Here is a 19,897-nt window from a genome sequence, read left to right as displayed (position 1 = left end):
ATTTATAGCGAGCGTCGGCGTGGAGTAGACCTAGCGATGGAGTGGGAGTGCGTGACGAGCACGTGCTTCCGTTTCGGGCCTAGAACCGCCTCTGAAGCCCAAGTTAGGCCTTTTTTAATGGAAAGGACAATTTTGGTTGTCGCCCACCATCCAAGTAAACAGAAGTCAAAATTAATCTTTTGTTAATTCGTGAAAAAAATCTGTGGCGAAGTGTAAAATAGCCCCATTTTGTCCTGACGGAGAGGATCATTCGATGTCATCGATGCTGACATCCGTCGGGTTAAATACGATTCATGGTTGGTCCGAAGCAGCCGCCGACGACTGAGAGAGAGAGAGAGAGGGAGAGGGTTTCTACGAATTGGTCTCACCACCTGGTCATGGCCGTCTCCGAGACCGCAAACGGCGTTGATCTGGCCGCCTATTCGGCGTCAACCGCCGGCGATCTCGACCGCAAGGAAGCGTCCGACTCCAATAAATTTGTGGATCTCGCCTCCAGCGCCACAGTCGTCGCCGTCGGCCATTCTCTTCCCACCTTCCTCCCCAACCCTAATGGCTTCCACCTCAAGGATCAGCAGCTGCACCGCGTTTCCAGTCCGGGGCCGGCCGCAGTGGCGCAGCGACCCCAGGGGTCGGAGCAGGAGATGAGGGATCTGGAGGAGCTCCTGTCGAAGCTGAATCCGATGGCGGAGGAGTTCGTTCCGCCGTCGATCGCCGGAGGTGGACTTGCCGCACCCTACGGTGGTCTTGGCGTTGGTTTTGGTGGCGGATTTTATGGGGGTGGATTTGGGGCGAGCCTTGCATTGGGAAATGGTGGCTTCGATGGAGGCAATGGAAGGAGGGTATGGTCTTCTCCTCTGTTATTTATTCTTTTACTCTCTTTGTTGATTTCTTATTAGGTTTAATTTGTTCGATTAGAACAAAAACGGATACGGTCAGCGGAATCGTCGGATGAATAGCAGGACGAGTCTGGCACAGAGAGATGAGGTGATCAGAAGGACTGTCTACGTTGCAGATGTAGATCTTCAGGTGAAGAGGCTTTGAGACATTCTTCCTTTCAATTTAGGCTCTGGGGTGGCAATTTGTCTCTTGGAAAATGTTATTGGTGAACTAGGATGTGTTTTATACTTTTTGTACCCTCTTCGTTTTTGCCGTTGTGCTGCTGTCACATTTTTGGAAGGATGGCTTTTGATTATTGCAGGTTTCATAGAGTCCTGCAGGGATTGAATTTGTCTAACCAAGCTGAATCAAATGGGGTTGTAGGCGCATAGATATTGGCTCATGCAAGTCCAGTTTTTGGGCGAATATTGAACTGTAGATTTTGAAGAAACAGATTATTATTTCACCAAATGTCCTTAGTCACAGAAAAGCACGGGATTGGGTTGAAATGGGCATTAAATGTTGGGTAATCTGTAAAGAGAGGAAGTCATGCACTGGAAGAGATTTGAGGAGAGTTATAAATAGGAACCTTTTGAAAGAGATGAAGTGAATTTTGAGTGTGCCACAACTCAGTAGATCTAGATTTTTCTAAATTTTGGTTACAAAACTTGGTTGAAAGATATTTGGATGCTACATTGTCTTCAAACATGTGTTGTCTATATACCTACATGACTGTTTTATGATATACTAGCTTCAAGAAATTGTTTCAAATTTTACATAGATTGAGATTCAGCAAGGCATCTTGTTAAGTGGCTCGAGGATCCCAACAATATCGACACACCATTCTTCTCAATTTACAGAAGTGTTACATATTAGGGCTTTAAGGGCTTGTCATGGATCCTTGGATGCATAACTTCTGACCAATTCAAAAAAAAATTTAACCAGACTTGTTTGATGCTTTGAATGTAAATAGGACTTTTAATGTGCTATCGCAGGTGGTAATGGTTGCTTCATAACCAACAATGAAGTTCCTTCATCTAGAATCATAAGAAAGAAGTAGAGCTATACTTTCGAGCCGTAACTAGAAAATCTCTTTTTTTTTCCTGTATTAGCATTACAACATTATAAAGAAGAAAGACTATTGATTCCTTCCTTGCATTTTCTGGATTTGTATTTTTATTTTTTGCATTTTTTAAGGGCCTACATATCCATAGAATGTAGACTAACATAATCGTCAAAAGATGTATAAGTTTTCAGATGAATAACAGTGAAACTACTAAGATTGAAACATCGACAACAATGAATCTACAACTAGGAATTTAGGATCCACAATCTTTTATTTCACTCATTCTTTTGTTCTATTGATTCTACAGTTCTGGTCGTTGTGGATATCATGCTTAGAGTTTTTTTGTCCATATAGGTTTTGATTTTACTCTTATTTTGGTATTCTAGATTTCATTGTTGATGGATTTTTGCATTGTGGATTAAGAGTTTATTAGCTTATTCTGTTGCTTCATCATATGTAGTTTAATATCAGATTGTACAAACCTTCCACTTGCAATTTAAAACGTGGCTATAATAGCTAAAATTTTTTGTCTCGGATATGTAGGTTACAGAAGAAGAGCTTGCAACACTTTTCAATAGCTGTGGACATGTAAATACATTTAATGCTTTTCGAGCCACTTCAATTTGATTCATTTGTATAAAATGTAAGATCATTTTAATCTTTCAGGTTGTTGACTGTCGAATGTGTGGGGACCCAAAAACTGTTCTTCGGTTTGCTTTCATAGAGTTTGATGATGATGGTAAGTTACAGTTCAGTGTATTTTTCATCTTCTTCTGCAACTAAATTGATTAGATACTTCATGTACTTTTCGTTATTTCTGATTATGCAAATCCAGAGGGTGCAAGAGCTGCTTTAAATCTGTCAGGAACCATGCTTGGGTATTACCCTCTTAGGGTGCTTCCTTCAAAGACTGCAATTGCGCCTGTGAACCCTACATTTTTGCCAAGTGTATGAGAAATTAGTTCATCAATGTCATCTTATGAATCTTGTGTATTGCAATTGTTTTATATTTGATCACTTAGCTTTCCTCTGGTTTCAGTCGGATGATGAACGTGAGATGTGCTCAAGGACTGTGTACTGCACAAATATTGACAAGAAGGTAGGTGATACATTCTGATGTCGGTCAATCCATCATTCTCGTAGCAGTTTACTACAACTTCTTTTATAGTTTACAAATTAGTTCATTGTAAATAGTTGTTGTTTAGGTATTTCATTCTCCTTGGGTTAGTTTAGGCATGAACATTAAGTTAGAAACAACAATTTGTCCATTACTTTGACAAACAAAGAACTTTGGTCTGATATATGGAATAAATATTTGACTATGATTTAGACTTGAGTTTTTCACTAAACAATGCCAAACTCAAACCTGATACTTGATTAGTTTTAATATTTCTGCACTGCAGTATTGTTTCCATAACCATTGCATTAGCTATGTCTTGGTCACTAGCTTCTCTGTTGTTAGTCACTACAATTTTAGGTGCCTCTTGAACATAAAAATTGCAGTTTATTTTCACTTTTTTGTATCTCTTGAACTTGATTTCTCTTCACCTTTTATTTCTACCTTATACATTGAAGAAACAACTCCTCGTCCATTGCATTGAAAACTCTCTTTCCATCATGGAGAATGTAACAAAAAGTTATATAAATTCATATGTAATCCATCCAATCGCTTTTAACTATTGTATGACTTGCCAATTGGTATAGACTTATGGACCTAAATGTAAGTACCATGTATAATGCTAACAAACTATAAGTGTAATATATATATAGGTAAAGACCGCACTCCTTGTACAAAAAAATTGTAAACATGCAAGTATTCATTTTTAATATATATACCTAAGGGTAGTCAATTTCCTTCTGTTGCCCTAAAAAGAAAATTGCAGCACCACCTATTGTTTTAAATCATGCCCATTGACAAAGATTTTTCTTCCCAGATTTGTTTTATTGGTTTCCTTTGTCTGAGCATCCTGTGCTTCAATGCATTCATTTTTCTTACGGTATTATATTTTCAGGTTTCTCAAGCTGAAATTAGACTCTTCTTTGAGTCTTTATGTGGAGAGGTGTGTGTCCTCTGTTCATAGTCATTTTCACTCTTTGAAAGTATTTCTGGTTAGAATAATTTCCAATACAAATCATGATTCTTATGCTTCAGGTTTACCGGCTAAGGCTTCTTGGAGACCAACATCATTCTACTCGGATCGCTTTTGTTGAGTTTGTAAGGGTTAGTATTACTTGTTTGACTTTGTGACATTAAACTATATGATGCCAATTCCTTGATTTTCGTGTATTCGGACAAGCAATTTATCAAATACAAATATAAAATTATATTGAAGAAAAGGAAGAAATCATGAGATTATGTGAGAATTAAAAAATAGGGAATTTTATTTTACTGCATATGATTTTTTTTACTTTTTCAAAATGCTTCCCAGAGTTTGAAGATTGCCAAAATGGCCTGCAGAGTTTGAAAAATCTTGTTATTTTGAGACCCCAACCACTAACACACAACTCTTGCAAATGTGCCACAATGCTACAATGTTACTGTATTATTTCAAGCTGGTGCTCCCACTATCTTATCAACTGCTTTAATACGTTGAGTCTTTGTCGGAGCTTGCTTTTTAGGCTCAATAGCTGCTCTTTAACTACTTGAATATTCAATCTCAGAATGAGAAATAACAAATTTCTGAACTTTGTGCTTTTTTTTATCTCGTCCACTTTGATTATGAAATGCTAGTGTCAAAACTTGAATCTTGTTGCTTGAAACTCTTTCTCCAGGCTGAGTGCGCAACTAAAGCTTTGAGCTGTAGCGGAGTTATCTTAGGATCCTTGCCAATCAGGTACATTTTGCATGCTTTCTCTTCAGATCTAGCATTTCTATCAGGGGTGAATATGATTTGGCTTATTGGTTTGATGTAAAAAATCAAAAACAAACTGAAATATTTCATGTTGAAAAATTCAATTGAAATTGAACCAAAACCATTTCGGTTCAGTTTGAAGCTATATATATATATATATATATATATTCAGTTTATCTGTTTGATGTGAGAAATAGAAACCAAATTGAAATATTTCATGTTTTAAAATTCAATTGAAATTGAACCAAAACAATTTCGTTTCAGTTTGAAACCATAAATATATATATATATATATTTCAAGCAGATTGAGAACACTAATAACTTCTTTTGAAAGTTTAGATTTATGTTAATTAGTGAATATAACAAGTAAATAGTAAAAACAATTATAATAATTAGCATACTAACTTATAATTACACACACATAGATATTATAGAACCTCAATAACTAAATGCAGTTTCAAATAGAAACCAATAATTTTAGCTACCTTGCAATTCAAAATGATATTAATAAATAATAAAGCACTCAAAAACTAGTTTCCTTGCCAGATTTCTTTTGAGAATAATAAAAATCAAAATCATACTAATTATCATATTAATTAATGATTATACACACACATATTATAAAACCTTAATTGTTGTTTTGTTTTAACGGTTTGTATTAGATCAAACAAAAACCAATAATGCCCATTCTTGAAAATCAAAATCGAACCAATAAACTTATAAATCAAAATTTTCTATTTGAATCAATTTGGTTCAGTTTGGTTTATTGGTTTCGGGTTATATAACCCAACTCTTATCCGATATTATTTTTCAGTGACGTAATTTCTTCGATCAGTTGAAACAACCATCCTAAACTAAGCCAACTGATGATCTTGCAGGGTGAGCCCTTCGAAGACTCCTGTGCGACCTCGCACTTCTCGCCCGCCCATGCATTGAATCTTCGTGGGTCGAAGAAACATTCCATAGCTATACTACAATAGTTACGCACACACGAAATTTATGATACATTCTGGCTCCTCTAAAGTTTATTTCTTTCTGATGAAGAAGAGACACTTATTGCACATAGGGTTTTGAAATTTTTATATGATGCAGCCTTGCCGAACTTTCTCACGTGCAATGTAAGTGGTCAGTTTCTTTATCTTTTATTTTTCTTTTTTTTTCAGACTGTTTTTATTAGTTTTATCCTCACTAAATAAAAGTTAAATCTCCAGTTGGAGATTGAGACATCTGTTTCTTTGACACGGTTGAAAAACTTGGAAGTACTTGTGGTCTTGATTCTAAGTACTGATCTATTGATAGAAGTTCAAGTGGACTGCAGCAGAGAACGTCATTGTGGATGCTCCTTTTTTTATTTTTTAGCACTTTACCCAAAAAAATGTTTTCATAATTGGTTATACAAAAAAAAAGGTGCTTCAAATAGTTTTGACTGAGTTTTTCCTTTTTAAAAACATTACAAGCTGTTTTAAAAATCATTTTGTACATTTGAAAACCTTAAATTTTTCTTTTTTAAAATTTTGACGCATTTCAAACTTTATGATGCAGAAAAATATATTTGTTAACTTTAAAATATATTATAATTTGATTTACAAAACTAACCTGTAGTACATTTTGCACGTCAATTATTTTTGGAAACACACTGAGCAACGATTTTTTACATAAAACAAATAAATGATATTTTTTATTAAAAAAACAAAGAGACATTACCTAAATCTAAAATAGGATAACTTATGATATGATAAAATATTCAAAGAGTAAATAAGATATAAATGTATATAAATTGTATAGGTGTCTTTAAAATTAAAACAAAGGCAAGTAATTTTAAAAAAATAAAAAAACAGTTAATTGAATGTCCACCGCGAATAAAAAAAAGTAAATAATAAAAAATGTCCAATACACTATTACTCACTAACAAGGGCCCCACCGGGGCACCACCGCTTGGATGTGACAAGCCGTTGCGAAACGCGTGACTTTTGTTGCCGCACCCGAAACGGTTCCGTGGATGTTGGGAGGAAGAACCACGGGGACGGAGAATGGATGCGGCAGCAGGGGCGACAAGGAGAGTTTGCGTGACTGGCGCCGGTGGTTTCATCGCCTCGTGACTGGTGAAGCTTCTCCTCTCCAACGGCTACCTCGTCCATGGCACAGTGCGAGACCCCAAGTACGCCCCTTTCTTCTCTCTATACATGCTTCGATTTAGGGTTCTTCGTGCTATGTATTTTGATAGAGGCAATAAAAAGGTACGGAACAGTGTGCCTTAATGGACGATCGGTTGCTGTTCTGGAAGATATAGAGCTCAATTTGACACTTGTTTCTTAGGGTGGAAACACGGAGCGGATGGGTGAGGATGTTCGAGGAGCCAAGGAGGAAGATATCTGTTTATTTAGATAGATATCTTCAAAAGGTTGAATATCCGATGGATGGTAGCCTCATCACCATTTTGGTTGTGCAGTCTTTAGAAAATATGGGAAATCGGATTAATAAGAAACCCCTTTTGACCACCATTTTAGTTCCAAATAATTTAGGCAGAATTCAACTGACTTTTCTTAGTCAAAATATCAACCAGTAACTTGTTGCAAAATAATAATCACCCCTGACTTTTAAATCATAGCTAACATCACAAAATTTGACTAGACACGCCTAGCACGCAGGGAAGGCTAGACAAGCTGGTCAAGTCGAGCGGCTGGACCATTGCAAGTGCACAAACTAACTGGGCAAGCAATGTGGCCTAATTAGGTTGATTCAATTCAACAAACTAAACTAATTGTATGGGGCTGAGTGGGTGTGATTGATTGGTTGGCTTGATCAACTTGGAAGAGATGGTCAAGGCAGCAAGGTCAATCAGGTTTGTTGAGCCAATTGGGTCATATGAGTTGAGCGAACTGATCAGGCTAGGTGGGTCGCATGGATAAGTTGAGTAGTTGTGCCAGGCAAGCCGCATGGACAGGTTAGGCTACTTGTGCCAGCTGGGTTGAACACGTTGAGTGGATCAGTCAGGCCTATTTGGTCAAGCATGACAATCAAATGGATCGAGCTGAGTAGGTGGATCAAGTGATCGGCCAATCTTGCTAATTGGGTGTGGTGAGGAAACCACACTCAAATCAACTCATGCTCATTCAAGAGAATGAAAAAGAAATGACTAAAAATAAAATAAACAACAACTAACCTATTTATCTATCCATCTATATTTTTCTCCATTTTTTTCATTCTTTACTAAATAGCCCTCGAGTAAACAATTCCCAAATCTACCAAGTTATTTTCTTTTATGAACTTCTTCAGTTTTTGTTAGCATTAATGCTTTGTGTCAAGCTGTTTCTTCTTCTTCCCTGTATGCGGTTATGTAAAGTAGCTGTTTTACCTTTCTGGTTTTGAGTTGTGCCAGCTAAATTTTGATTCAGGTGATAAAAAAAATGCACACCTGAAGGAGTTAGAGAATGCTTCTGAGAATCTGCAATTATTTAAGGCAGACATGTTAGACTATGATTCTGTACGATCAGCAATAGCTGGATGTGAAGGAGTCTTCCATGTTGCTAGTCCTGTTCCCTCAACGAAAGCACTCAATCCAGATGTGAGTTGATTTCTTATATTCATTGACTTGTATCACTATTTTAGCTTTTTTTTTTTAGCACACTAAAAATGCATTAACATCACATGCTTTTGCATTGACGATATGTTATAATAGACAATGAATAGAACAGGAATTTTGTAATGAATAATTATTCTTATGTATGGTTGGTTTCAATGTTATGAGAAATAGATAGGGAATTGTTTTTTATAATGATAAAATGCCCATATGCAAAAAATTTTATGAGTCTCCTCTGATTCACATGATTAGTCTGATTTGACCAATCTACCTTGGCCTAGAATGTTTGTTCACCTCCCATTTAATTGGCTCATATGGCCAAACAACCTCATTCTGGCTAGACTGGTCTGCCCAACTCACTTGGCCCATGTGACTCAACTAATGTGTCCTCTTGATCTAACCAACTTAAATGTCTTGCTTGGCGCAGTTTGACTAATTGGTATGGTTCGTTCAACTAGACCTTTCTAGCCCAATCAGTCCATTCAACCTGACTTGCCTGTCCCAACATGTTCATTGACCTATTTGGCTCTATTGGCCATCCAAGCATGAGTGGCTCAACCGAACCAAATCGTTTCTCCAGCTTGACTAAGTCATCTTTCCGACTAACCCATCTAACCTGCTTGACCTGGCCTGTTTGATTGGCACACTCGATTGTCAGCCCGATCAGTTGAAGGTCCGCCTGCTGCATATTAATAATATATATTTTTAAGCGGTTGAGTAAAGTAAAAATATCTACAATTTGAATAATAGAATAAATGAGAAATAACTACTTCTGAAATAGAGTAAGGCATAAATATTTCTTATGAATAAGGAATCACATTTTGTTGGAATAAGCATTTCAAGTACATATTTGGTTAATACTTATTTTTCTGAAAATTCATAAAATAGTTATTTCTATGAATCAGAATCAAAGGGACCATAAGTCATAGTGGTATTGTGAATTTAGCCTTCAATTATTGCGTTGTGTTATGAATTACATTTGTGTTGTTCCTGCTGTATCTTATATGTTAAGGATGTTCTTTTGGAACACTGCATTAAAATGAGTACAAATGTATTAAGGTAATTATCCGACAACGTTATAATTTTTTATTTTGCAATCAATATATGATGAATTAGAACCCATGTGGTTCCCTCTTATATAGATACTTTATTGATTGATAACTTTTTGAATCATTCTAACTTTCAGGAGGTTATTGCTCCTGCTATCGGAGGCACTGTGAACATACTGAAGGCAAGCTCTGAGGCCAAAGTTAAGTGTGTTGTAGTGGTATCATCAATTGTTGCTGTGGCAGTCAACCCTAATTGGCCACATGGTAAATGCGCTCCTCCACAATGGCCAACTATAGCTTCTCGACTTACCTCCTCACAGATGATTGTGAGGCCGACCATATGAGATTGTTAGGGTGGCGGATTCCACCTTTTGCTACAATGGTAAGATGAAGGATGAGAGTTGTTGGTCAGATACAGAACATTGTCGTAAATCTGACATAATTAATGTACTATACTTGAGAAATTTTCTAAATAAAGGTTTCAATTGGACATCAGTTACGTGAGTGATAGTTGTTCATTCTCAGAGTTCTTCAAATAATTCTGATAGTTTGTAGTTTGGTAGTTTGGCATATATTTTATCTTAATTTTTCATTGTATTTGGCTCAGCATGTTTTATATTTCATCCTTGGAAGATGATAATCTATTATTTTGAAATATATCCTCATACTTCATATTCACTTTTGTGCTCTTGGCATTTCATGTTCTCATTGTTCCTGAGATGTTAGGATTGGTATTATCTTTCGAAAACACTCGCGGAGCATGAGGCACTGGATTATGTTGAGAAGCATGAACTTGACATCATGATGGTTAGCCCATCTCTGGTTGTTGGACAATTGCTCCATTCCACTCTAAATTCATCAAGCTTGTATCTCATCAATCTCATAAAAGGTCATTACTTTAGACTTCATTGCTTTTCAATTGAGTTGAGAAACTGTATTTTTTTTTCTTGTATTAAGAATGACACATTATACTAAATTGTGAAGTAAATCATGAAAGTTCCATGTTTGATAAAAAATTGTTTGAATAGTGGATGATGAATCTTTGTTATCGTGTGTGTGTGTGTGTATAATGTTAAGCAAATGTTTGGACATATGTGAGCAAGAAAAATTCGTTGCACATTACTTGCATATGCTCATTTTCATGTTTTTCAAATTCTTTACACTTAGAATCCTCACTCAGTTCATAGTTATGGTTTCCTTGATTTAACATTTGATTTGGTAGTGCACACAGTTTATTAGTAGTTCATCATTTTCAATCGAAGTATATGTTACAAACAACATACTGTTTTTACTCTACCCAGCTGATAGAGGCTGAAAATTTCGTCTTCCCCAGCCAGATTGCAGTGGCCTCCAATATGGCGGCATGTATTCTCATCGTAAAGTCATGTAACTCTAACCTGTTTGAGTTATATAGGTCTTATGTCCTTTTTTTCTTGCATGCCATACTTGTGATAAGATTAAGGTCTAAATTGGATTAGTGTCAAACAATCCATGTTTTTGCAAATTCCATATTATCATGTGTCAAGTCGCCCTTGTTCTCCTGTTACAGGTGTTCGGCGAACTGCAGAGAATCGAGACATATATCTTGTGGATGTTTGAGATGTAGCAGACGCATTGATGCTGGTGTACAAGGAGCCAAAGGCAGCTGGACGAGACATTTGTGCATCTCATTCTTTGAAACTCCGCGACTTGGTGGACGTGCTCAAGAGATTATATCCCAACTACAAATATATTGAAAAGTAATGCAACTAAAACCATTTTCTTTCCTTTCGCGCTGTGTTCATGCTTTTGGAAGATTTTTGTGACACGAGTTATGGTTTCAAACACGTTAAATGACAGTTTTACAAAGCGTAAATCACAGAGGAAAGTAGCTTGGCGTGTTCCGAAAAGTTGAAGAACTCAGGATGGAAACAGCATTAAGTACTATCAGGATGCGGATCCTTCCTCGCACTCGAGCCACTCCTGTTTGTCGATCTGTTTCCCTCGCAAAATGCTATGCAACCAATAGATGTTTGTGAAGTTTGATCGATTGGCCAGAACTCTCAAGGCATAAATCTATCATTTGAATGTAACTGTTGTTTACATAATTTGATTTTACACGTAAATACCAGTAGATCTCCTCATGTTACAGCTAACTATAAACAGGTCCTAACAAAAGATAAGCAAGATTTTTGCAAGTTGATGGATTCGTGTTACAACAGTGATGAGATACAAAAAAAAATTTTAATTTCGATTTAAATATACTTATAGTTAATATTACTGCTAAGTAATTGTTTAGTTTAATTTTTAAAGTGTAATAATTTTTATGGACAATTAATAATTAATTTTAATTTTATCAAAATATTGATCTTCTGTGGAGCGTACCCGTAAAAATATGCCCGGTCGTATTATCACCTTCATTACGTGAACAATTTAAACCGGGTTTATTTAAACGGCCGGTTCAATCACACAATAACGAGAGAGAGGAAGTGGGGTCGAGGAGCAGACGGAGAAGGGAAGAGGCGACGATGAGTATCGTCCCGAAGGAGACGATCGAGGTGGTTGCGCAAAGCATTGGCATCTCTAACCTCTCCTCTGAGGTCTCTCTCGCACTCGCCCCCGATGTTGAGTACCGTCTTCGGGAGATCATGCAGGTGGTGCTTGTGTTGCTTCTCGGGTTAGGGTTTTTACGGGGCTGGAACGTTTCGGTGCTTTGAAGTTTGATTCTTCGATAGTTTTGGATTCCGTGATCCCTGACTTTGGAAGGGGATGTGCAGGAGGCAATAAAGTGCATGCGCCACTCTAAAAGGACGGTCTTGACGGCAGAAGATGTGGACAGTGCGCTCAGTCTAAGGAATGTCGAGGTAGGTTTCCTTCGTCTGCGACTTATAACTTTGATTGGTTTTGATTTAGTACTTGTATTTGTTTCCAGGATTGATAGAGTTACGAGATCTGTTGCTTGTAAATGTTTGTTTGAATGTAGTTTATATTTAAAAAAACCTTCACTCTGTTTTGAATTGTTAAGACAATAATTTTACGTAGGAAATGAAGTCCTAAAGAGGAAATTAGGAGGAGATGGTAGTGTCTTTTTTCATTTAATCACTCGAACTTGGGCCGTAACTGAAGTTCAAAATTTTACATTAGTTTGAGCCCCTTTTCAAATATCTGCTTTTTCTTTTGTTTCTTCAACGAGAATTAAGAAATATTTCATAATGTTTTGTTTTTTTTCTTGAACCATGAATTATGTTTATATAGGAGTGAATCTCTGCTTTAAGAAGATTCTAGTTAGGTTGGAAAACACAATAAAATCATGCAAAACTTGTATAGTTCTTTTCTCCATTACGTTGCCAGCTATCTCGAGTCAATATATTACTGGTTGCTTGTTCTACAATTTCAGCCTATTTATGGATTTGCATCAACTGATCCCTTGCGGTTCAAGAGGGCAGTAGGGCACAAGGATTTGTTCTATCTTGACGACAGAGATTTGGATTTCAAGGAGGTTTGTGAAGTTTTTATTGGGTGTAATTTACTTTGATATATAACATGATTGTATTTACTATTGTTTGCAACATATAGGTCATTGATTCACCATTACCCAAAGCACCACTTGATACTGCTGTTGTGGCTCACTGGCTTGCTATTGAAGGGGTGCAACCTGCAATTCCTGAAAATTCTCCTGCTGAAGGTTTTATTTATGTGATAAAATTAATTTGTTCTATCTTTATTGGAGTGGACTGCCATTCTTCGTAAGAATAAATGAAACCTTCCAAATAAGTAATTCTTGGTTGGATAGCACACAAATCAGAAAGGTGTTTTGGCATGTACCAAGAATATATCTTATTCACAATCTATAGACGTACAGTATAGTTCATGAAATAGGATATGATATATCTCCTTTTGTCTATGAGCTTCAATTGTGCAGTTATCATTAAATATCCCAAATTATTATGCCTTCTTAAAACCAAACTACTTTTGTATGCCAATACATGATAATGTGTATTTTGGTATATACTGAGACAGAAAGGGTATAAAATTGCTACTTATTTATTTATAAATAAGAAACTTTTTGTGCTGTAGTGTGAATAAAACTATGAATTTCTATTTGGTGCTCTTAGTTAATTCATCAAAGTCATTTGAGATATGCCAATTGTGTTTTTTTTTTCATTTTTGGTGTCACCGCTTCTATAGGCTCTAAACCATTATGTTGGTGTATACTTTGGTTTTGGTTTTAATCATTTGTTGTAATGTTAACTTTTTGAGAGAAATTGATTTACATGAGTTTTTTTCCCAGCAATTGTATCCCCGTCTGAAAATAAGAAGTCTGAGAACACCAAGGAAGACGGACTTCTTGTTGATCTCAAACTGCCTGTTAAGCACGTATTATCGAGGGAGTTACAGGTTTTTTTCCCCAACAGTCCATTCATGAACTTTCTTGGTTTTGCTGCCCAATTTCTTCAGCTTCTATGAGAAATTGCCCATGCAGTTGGTTTTTATTACTCATTGCAGCTCTACTTCGACAAAATTACTGAGCTTACAGTTACAAGACCTGAGTCCAACCTTTTCAAAGAAGCTTTAGTGAGTTTAGCAATGGATTCAGGAATTCATCCATTGGTTCCATACTTTTCCTACTTCATTGCAGATGAGGTCAAGTTTGTCAATCTTCATTAGCTGTTGAATAATTCTTCTTAGTTCACATACCTATTGACAGTTATTCCATCACAGGTTGCTCGGAGCTTAAATGATCTTCCAATCTTGTTTGCTTTAATGCGTGTGGTTCGAAGCCTTCTCCAAAATCCACACATTCACATAGAACCTTATGTGAGTCATTTTGTTACTTCAATAATACACAGTACGTTACAGACAACTTTGTACAGCCATTCACATTTCTTCTAACTAAAAAATTTCTCATCTTCAGTTGCATCAGCTGATGCCATCAATTATTACATGTGTCGTTGCCAAAAGGTTGGGGAGTAGAATAGCAGATAACCACTGGGAACTCCGTGATTTCTCAGCAAATCTAGCTGCATCAGTGTGTAGAAGGTTAGAAATCATGCTGTAAATATAAAACTTCATTCTTTAACAGCTTGCTTCTTTTCTAGAAAAGTAAATAAGAAAATCTATTCAAATTCCTTTATCATTGCGACTATTATCTCACGCTGCATGCATAACAGTTTCCAGTTTCATTTTGCTTGATAAAATTCCTATATCAATAAGTGACATCTACTTGGTGTTTGAACATTTTGGTGTTTTTTTTTGTTGCTTTTTATTCTTATGCTTGGTGTTTATAATTACTGGATAATTTTTTTCAACAGATATGGTCATGTGTACCACAATCTTCAGTCACGATTGACGAAAACATTGATTAATGCTTTTCTTGATCCATCTAAAGCACTCACACAACATTATGGTGCCATTCAAGGGCTTGCTGCACTGGGACCAAGTGTGGTAATTCTTAACACCCTATTTCTCTGTCATTCATGTCACCTTTTCTCCCTTTAGTCTGACTTTTATACCCACTTTGCTAGATACGTCTTCTTGTTCTGCCAAATCTTGAGCCATATTTGCAACTTTTGGAACCCGAGATGCAACTGGAAAAGCAGAAGAATGAGATGAAAAGGAAAGAAGCTTGGCGAGTATATGGTGCTTTACAGGTATTTCTCGTTCATTTACTCGAATCAAAATTGTTTCATTAATAATCTCTTACCTTGGTTTCATATTTAGTGTGCCACCGGTAAATGTTTGTATGACCGGCTGAAGATGATGCCTAGCTTGTTATCTCCACCGAAACATGGTGTCTGGAGGATTAACCCAAGGATTGCAACAAGCATGAGTAAGCCCAATTCAAGTCTTTGCACCAGTTTTCCATTTAATATTTCTGGAATCATTTGAAACAATCTTCTTGTGAAAATCTTATTGTCATTTCCTTCTGTTTTGGAGCATTTTGGAGCCATACTTATATTGATCCTGACATTTGAAGAAAATAGTTGCTTATGCATTGTGCCTGACATTTGGAGCCATATGTGTTGGATACACATTTTCAAGTCCCAAATAACATAAAATTAAGTCAAAGAAAACACGGAGTTCCTGATTTAGCACACTGATAGTGCTGAATTATTAAACTTGAGAAATGTCATTGCACATGTATATCAGCAAATGTCAGGTTATAGTTTCTGATACATCTTTTCCTCGAATCAGTTAAGCGGAAGTTGAGCACCAATAACTCATCGCAGCAGCCACCCTTCAAGAAGATGGCGGTCGATGGACCAGCAGGCACAATACAGGCTATTGCCACAACAACAGCCAACCTGCAAGGAGCAGAGGATGGGTTTGCTCCGCAATCATCTGGTGCTAGTACAGGACAATCTTCTGCCTCAGGTCAGGTAGCGATTGATGCAATTGGCAGTAGAAGAGAGAAGGGTGGCAGCGGAGCACCCAAGGGATCGGCGGTTCTGGCCCAAGCTTGGAAGGAGGATCTTGATGCAGGAAACCTCTTATCTTCACTGTTCCAGTTGTTTGGGGAAGGCATATTGTCCTTCACTCAGTCACCGGAGAAATATTTCTTTCTCTAGCTGTGTTAATTGATCTAATGGGGCATCAGATGCTGTGTATTATTTAGAGTTTTGTAACAATAGATGTAATCGATCTACCTTGATAGAAACAAACTGTTCTTTTTTTGGGTTCCTTTGGCCATGGTTCAAAATACCAATTTTTGAATCAGTTTTGTTTACAGATCGAATCAGTTTTGCCCAGTGTCGACCTGTGGCAGCGTGAAGAGGAAGGAGAAGAAGAAACGAGGAAACAGGAATGATTATTTTGGACATGGTTTAAAATAGTAGTTTTTTAGTCAGTTTTGTTTATCGATCGGATCAGTTTTGCCCAGTGCCAACCTGTGGTAATGCTAAGAGGAAGCAGAAGAAGAAACGAAGAAAAAAGGAAGAGAAAGGGAAGAATTGATCTATTGCACATCATTGACTTGGTTCATTCTCCTGAAAGTTTACCTAAAAGAGAAAAACTAGTAATTGTATACCTAAACAGAAACTAATACAAAATCAACTGATCTCCGATACAACATTGGATACAGTTAAAAATAAGAAAAGGGGTGAAGATTTGTGTTACCAAGCAGCAATAAATAGAATCCAATAAAAAGCTGGACCAAATCTACTCAAAAGTAACTGACAGTGTAAGAATGCCCTGAGAACCATGATGTCCGGGCTCTACATCGGTTCTTCTTCAATGCACAAGAGAACAGAATTAAGAAAATGAGAAAGGAAGATAAATATTTTCAAGTTTAGTTACAGAAACATCTTACAGACATCTTTTTATACTCCAATTTTCCACTTCAATCAAAACAACAGGAAAATAAAATCAAGAAATTAGAGACAGGAATCCTTCTGCTATGTAGATAACTGAGTTCTAATGCATGTTTTGCACCCTACTACCAACAAACTTCAGCAGGGACACTTCTGTACAGCCCCTAGATTGCCCATGTTTGCGATGTTGGTAGAGATCCTTGGGATCTTGATGATTTGCATATGGACAATTTGGAAAACAAGCCAGGAAATCCATCAGCAGGCAGGTACCTTACTGCTGTCCAGAAATGCAGAAGCACTCCTTGCTCATCCGACCTGTCTTCAACAATCTACAAACGATCAAAGCGAAGGTTAACCTTTTGCACCTTTACTTTGGGGAGCTAAGGATCAACTGATCATAAAGACTTGAAATTGATTCAGTTCATTTCAGAAACATTTCCCTAAATCCAAGAAATATGAACTGAGGATCAAAAGCATATGTAGTTTACCTCCCAAAACCAGTAGATGCGTTTATCTTTTGACTTGTAGCATGTATATTTAGTGTGTTCTCTCCACTGTTGACTGGAGAACAACAAACAAAATAGAAAGAAAAAAAAAAGAATGGATGGCAACTGTAGTTCGTATTATCTACTCCTTGCTAGTAAACAAGTTCTTGAAAGTTTCTACCATTCTAATATTCCTCACGAGGTTTTCTGGCACAAGCAACCTGACAAGCATTTTAGAATCAGACTGATACATAAAACAAGGTGATACAATTCATTTTCTTCAATGCAGGGAAGAAGTAGGACATCAACATTCTTCATATCACTATTAAGATTCGGAAATGTAGAGTGGATCAACTTATAGGCATTGCCGGAAAAATGGGTACAAAATTTCTCTGCATAGCAAACAAATCCACTCTCTAAGAACACCAAAACCAGTGGCCATCTCATTTTTGAACCTCATCAAAATCTCTCCATGCAGTTTACTATTCAAATGAATCACACATCAGCCTAGGCATGTCGATGAGTATGTCTTAAATCTCTCCATTCTATATTGCATCATCAAAACTAACTTCTTCCTTCCTCGTATCAAAATCAGTTAAATATTTATATTTGAGAGACCACATGAAAAGCATGTAGTCAGTCCGAGCATGTCTAACAAGAACTTTCAGCACCCTCTGCCGTTCAAAAATAAGCAAATCGAGCAACTGCTTGCCGGCCTCAACAATCTTAGAGAAGTTCCTGACCAATGTCAAAACAACTAGAAAGTGAGACCAAGCTGCAAGTTCATTCACAAATTTTGTATGTCCCTTTTGGTCCATGATGTCCTCCACCTTCTTCAGACACCGTCCGACCTTACTCAAGAGTTTCATGAATAACTCGTATAACAACCCAATGCCTTTCTCATACTCCGGATTCCCATTCTGGAAGAATTTCTTAGAGATTGCATCCTTTGTATTCCTCCAATTCTTGACTGTACCTTCCATTGCCCAAAAGAAGCTATAGAGTTCGAGTGAGACTTGCTTGGTGTCCCTCGAAAGTGCCACATCCTCTAGACTGACAAGGCCGGCAATAAACAGATACACGTCCAACAGCAACTTAGTGCATCCCAGAGGAACAATGTCTTGAGCAGATAGAAAGTTAGCTAATGTGCTCCAGCATTCAATGTAAAGGTGATCGTTATGGCCTTTTGCTCTGGAAATCAACTCACAGAATGACAGAAGGTTAGGACGACAATGGGGGCACACTGAAAGTGCATGTACTCCGGCAGGAAGGCATCCTTCGAGTTGAGAAATATCCGAATCGTTCTGAGGCCAATGCCATGGATCACTTCAACCGGTGAAAGATACAAACTCACAAGCAGCGATGGAATGCCCGAGTAGCATAAAGCATCGAAATAAGCTCGAGACTTTTCCTTGTCCTCTTTTGGTTCAGATTTTGGGATACGAAGAAACCGTCTCATATGCAACTCGATGTTGTTCCTTTGCAGATTGAGGGCGTCGGCCCGACGGGTGGATACAAGGAAGCAAATGGAAGACCTGAGATTTTCGGCCATCTGAAAAGCCATCGAATTCCTGCTGCTCCGAAGCCTCGCCGTGATATGTAGCATCGCGTCGTTCTTTACCCCGCAACGTAGGAGAGTGGATTCGCCATGGAGCTAGCAGCCGGAATAGATCAGCTGCTGCTCGGCACATGGGATCCTGGTGACCGAATGGATTTTCTCGATGACCGAATGGACGGTGTCCGATGGGAAGGCGCGGACGACGTGCATCCACTGCGACAGCAATCGGACGAAGAACTGTAACTCGGTGGAAGGCAGCGGAGACGGCCTCCGTCGAGCAATAGGCATGTGGTGTCAGGTGTGAGTCACTGGAATCAACGACGGTGGCAGCGGAAGGGAAGGAGAAAAAAAAGGGACAGCAGGACTTGAGCATCTTCGATGGGAACATGGATGATGGGTCTTGATCGCCGGAGTCTCGATCTCTGTGATAGCAGCAGCTAGTGGTCGTGGCGGCGGAGGGGCAGGCGGAGGCCTATCCGGAAGGAAGAGTTAAAGAGGTTTAAAGAACGCATAATGGTGATGTAAAGAAAAAGGTGCGAGCCTCGTCCGCAGAGAGAATTTAACGGGGGCCATGTATACGTGGCGGTGACGGCTTCGGCTCACTGTTTTCAATTTATTTTTTTATATATAATTATGAACCAATCATGTAAAACTGTTAAATAGTGAAATCCATTTTTTTATAAAAGAAAAAAAAATTCTTTCTATTGAGCATTTTACAATACACCACTTTTGATAGTTAATATTTACAAACTTGCTCATTGTGTATTTTGAAGAATAATTTTTTAGATTTACCTGTGAATAAAAAATATATTCTATTTTCAAGATTAATCGACAAAATTTGGATACTTAGAGTATAAAAAATCATAATAATTCTTTAGATAAGTTAATTTACACCATATAAATTATTTGTTAACATATATATTTTCTTTTAAATATAATACGAATTGTGACACATTCTATTGATCAATATAAATATAAATGATTTCCAAAAAATAAGATGCAAGAATAATTTTTTCTCAAGCGGTGCAAAATATAATTTTTATTTTAAATTTTGAGACACTAAAATTGAAGGATTTATTCTTCTTTCATTTTAAATATTATCTCAAGTTGATTTGCATCCGCATCCTTTTAAATTTTCTAGC

General features: G+C 37.3%; 2 protein-coding genes and 2 pseudogenes across 2 annotated transcripts; 3 read left to right on the top strand and 1 right to left on the bottom strand.

The window, feature by feature from the left end:
• Positions 1 to 253: 253 nt before the first annotated feature.
• On the top strand, positions 254 to 6,020 carry LOC141823231 (polyadenylate-binding protein-interacting protein 12-like; annotated as a pseudogene).
• A 770-nt stretch (positions 6,021 to 6,790) lies between these two features.
• Positions 6,791 to 11,468, top strand: LOC141824734 (cinnamoyl-CoA reductase 2-like; annotated as a pseudogene).
• Positions 11,469 to 11,896: 428 nt separating this feature from the next.
• Positions 11,897 to 16,077, top strand: LOC141823937 (transcription initiation factor TFIID subunit 6). Its single transcript, XM_074711143.1, has 12 exons — positions 11,897 to 12,056; positions 12,180 to 12,266; positions 12,800 to 12,901; positions 12,979 to 13,087; positions 13,694 to 13,800; positions 13,909 to 14,046; positions 14,125 to 14,220; positions 14,318 to 14,442; positions 14,715 to 14,847; positions 14,928 to 15,053; positions 15,124 to 15,232; positions 15,598 to 16,077. Exons 1-12 carry the CDS (start codon positions 11,931 to 11,933, stop codon positions 15,969 to 15,971), a joined length of 1,632 nt encoding a protein of 543 aa, XP_074567244.1. The 5' UTR covers positions 11,897 to 11,930; the 3' UTR covers positions 15,972 to 16,077.
• A 1,665-nt stretch (positions 16,078 to 17,742) lies between these two features.
• LOC141823715 (uncharacterized) lies at positions 17,743 to 18,803 on the bottom strand. The gene is made up of 2 exons (XM_074710973.1): positions 18,442 to 18,803; positions 17,743 to 18,388 (listed from the first exon to the last, which is right to left on the bottom strand). Exons 1-2 carry the CDS (start codon positions 18,801 to 18,803, stop codon positions 17,743 to 17,745), a joined length of 1,008 nt encoding a protein of 335 aa, XP_074567074.1.
• Positions 18,804 to 19,897: the final 1,094 nt, after the last annotated feature.

The sequence above is a fragment of the Curcuma longa genome, chromosome 3, assembly GCF_044706935.1.
Source record: "Curcuma longa cultivar G26 ecotype Majalengka, Jawa Barat chromosome 3, ITB_CL_G26_1.1, whole genome shotgun sequence".
NCBI lineage: Eukaryota > Viridiplantae > Streptophyta > Magnoliopsida > Zingiberales > Zingiberaceae > Curcuma > Curcuma longa.
Note: the sequence above shows the minus strand (reverse complement) of the source record. Positions and strands in the feature narration are given on the sequence as shown.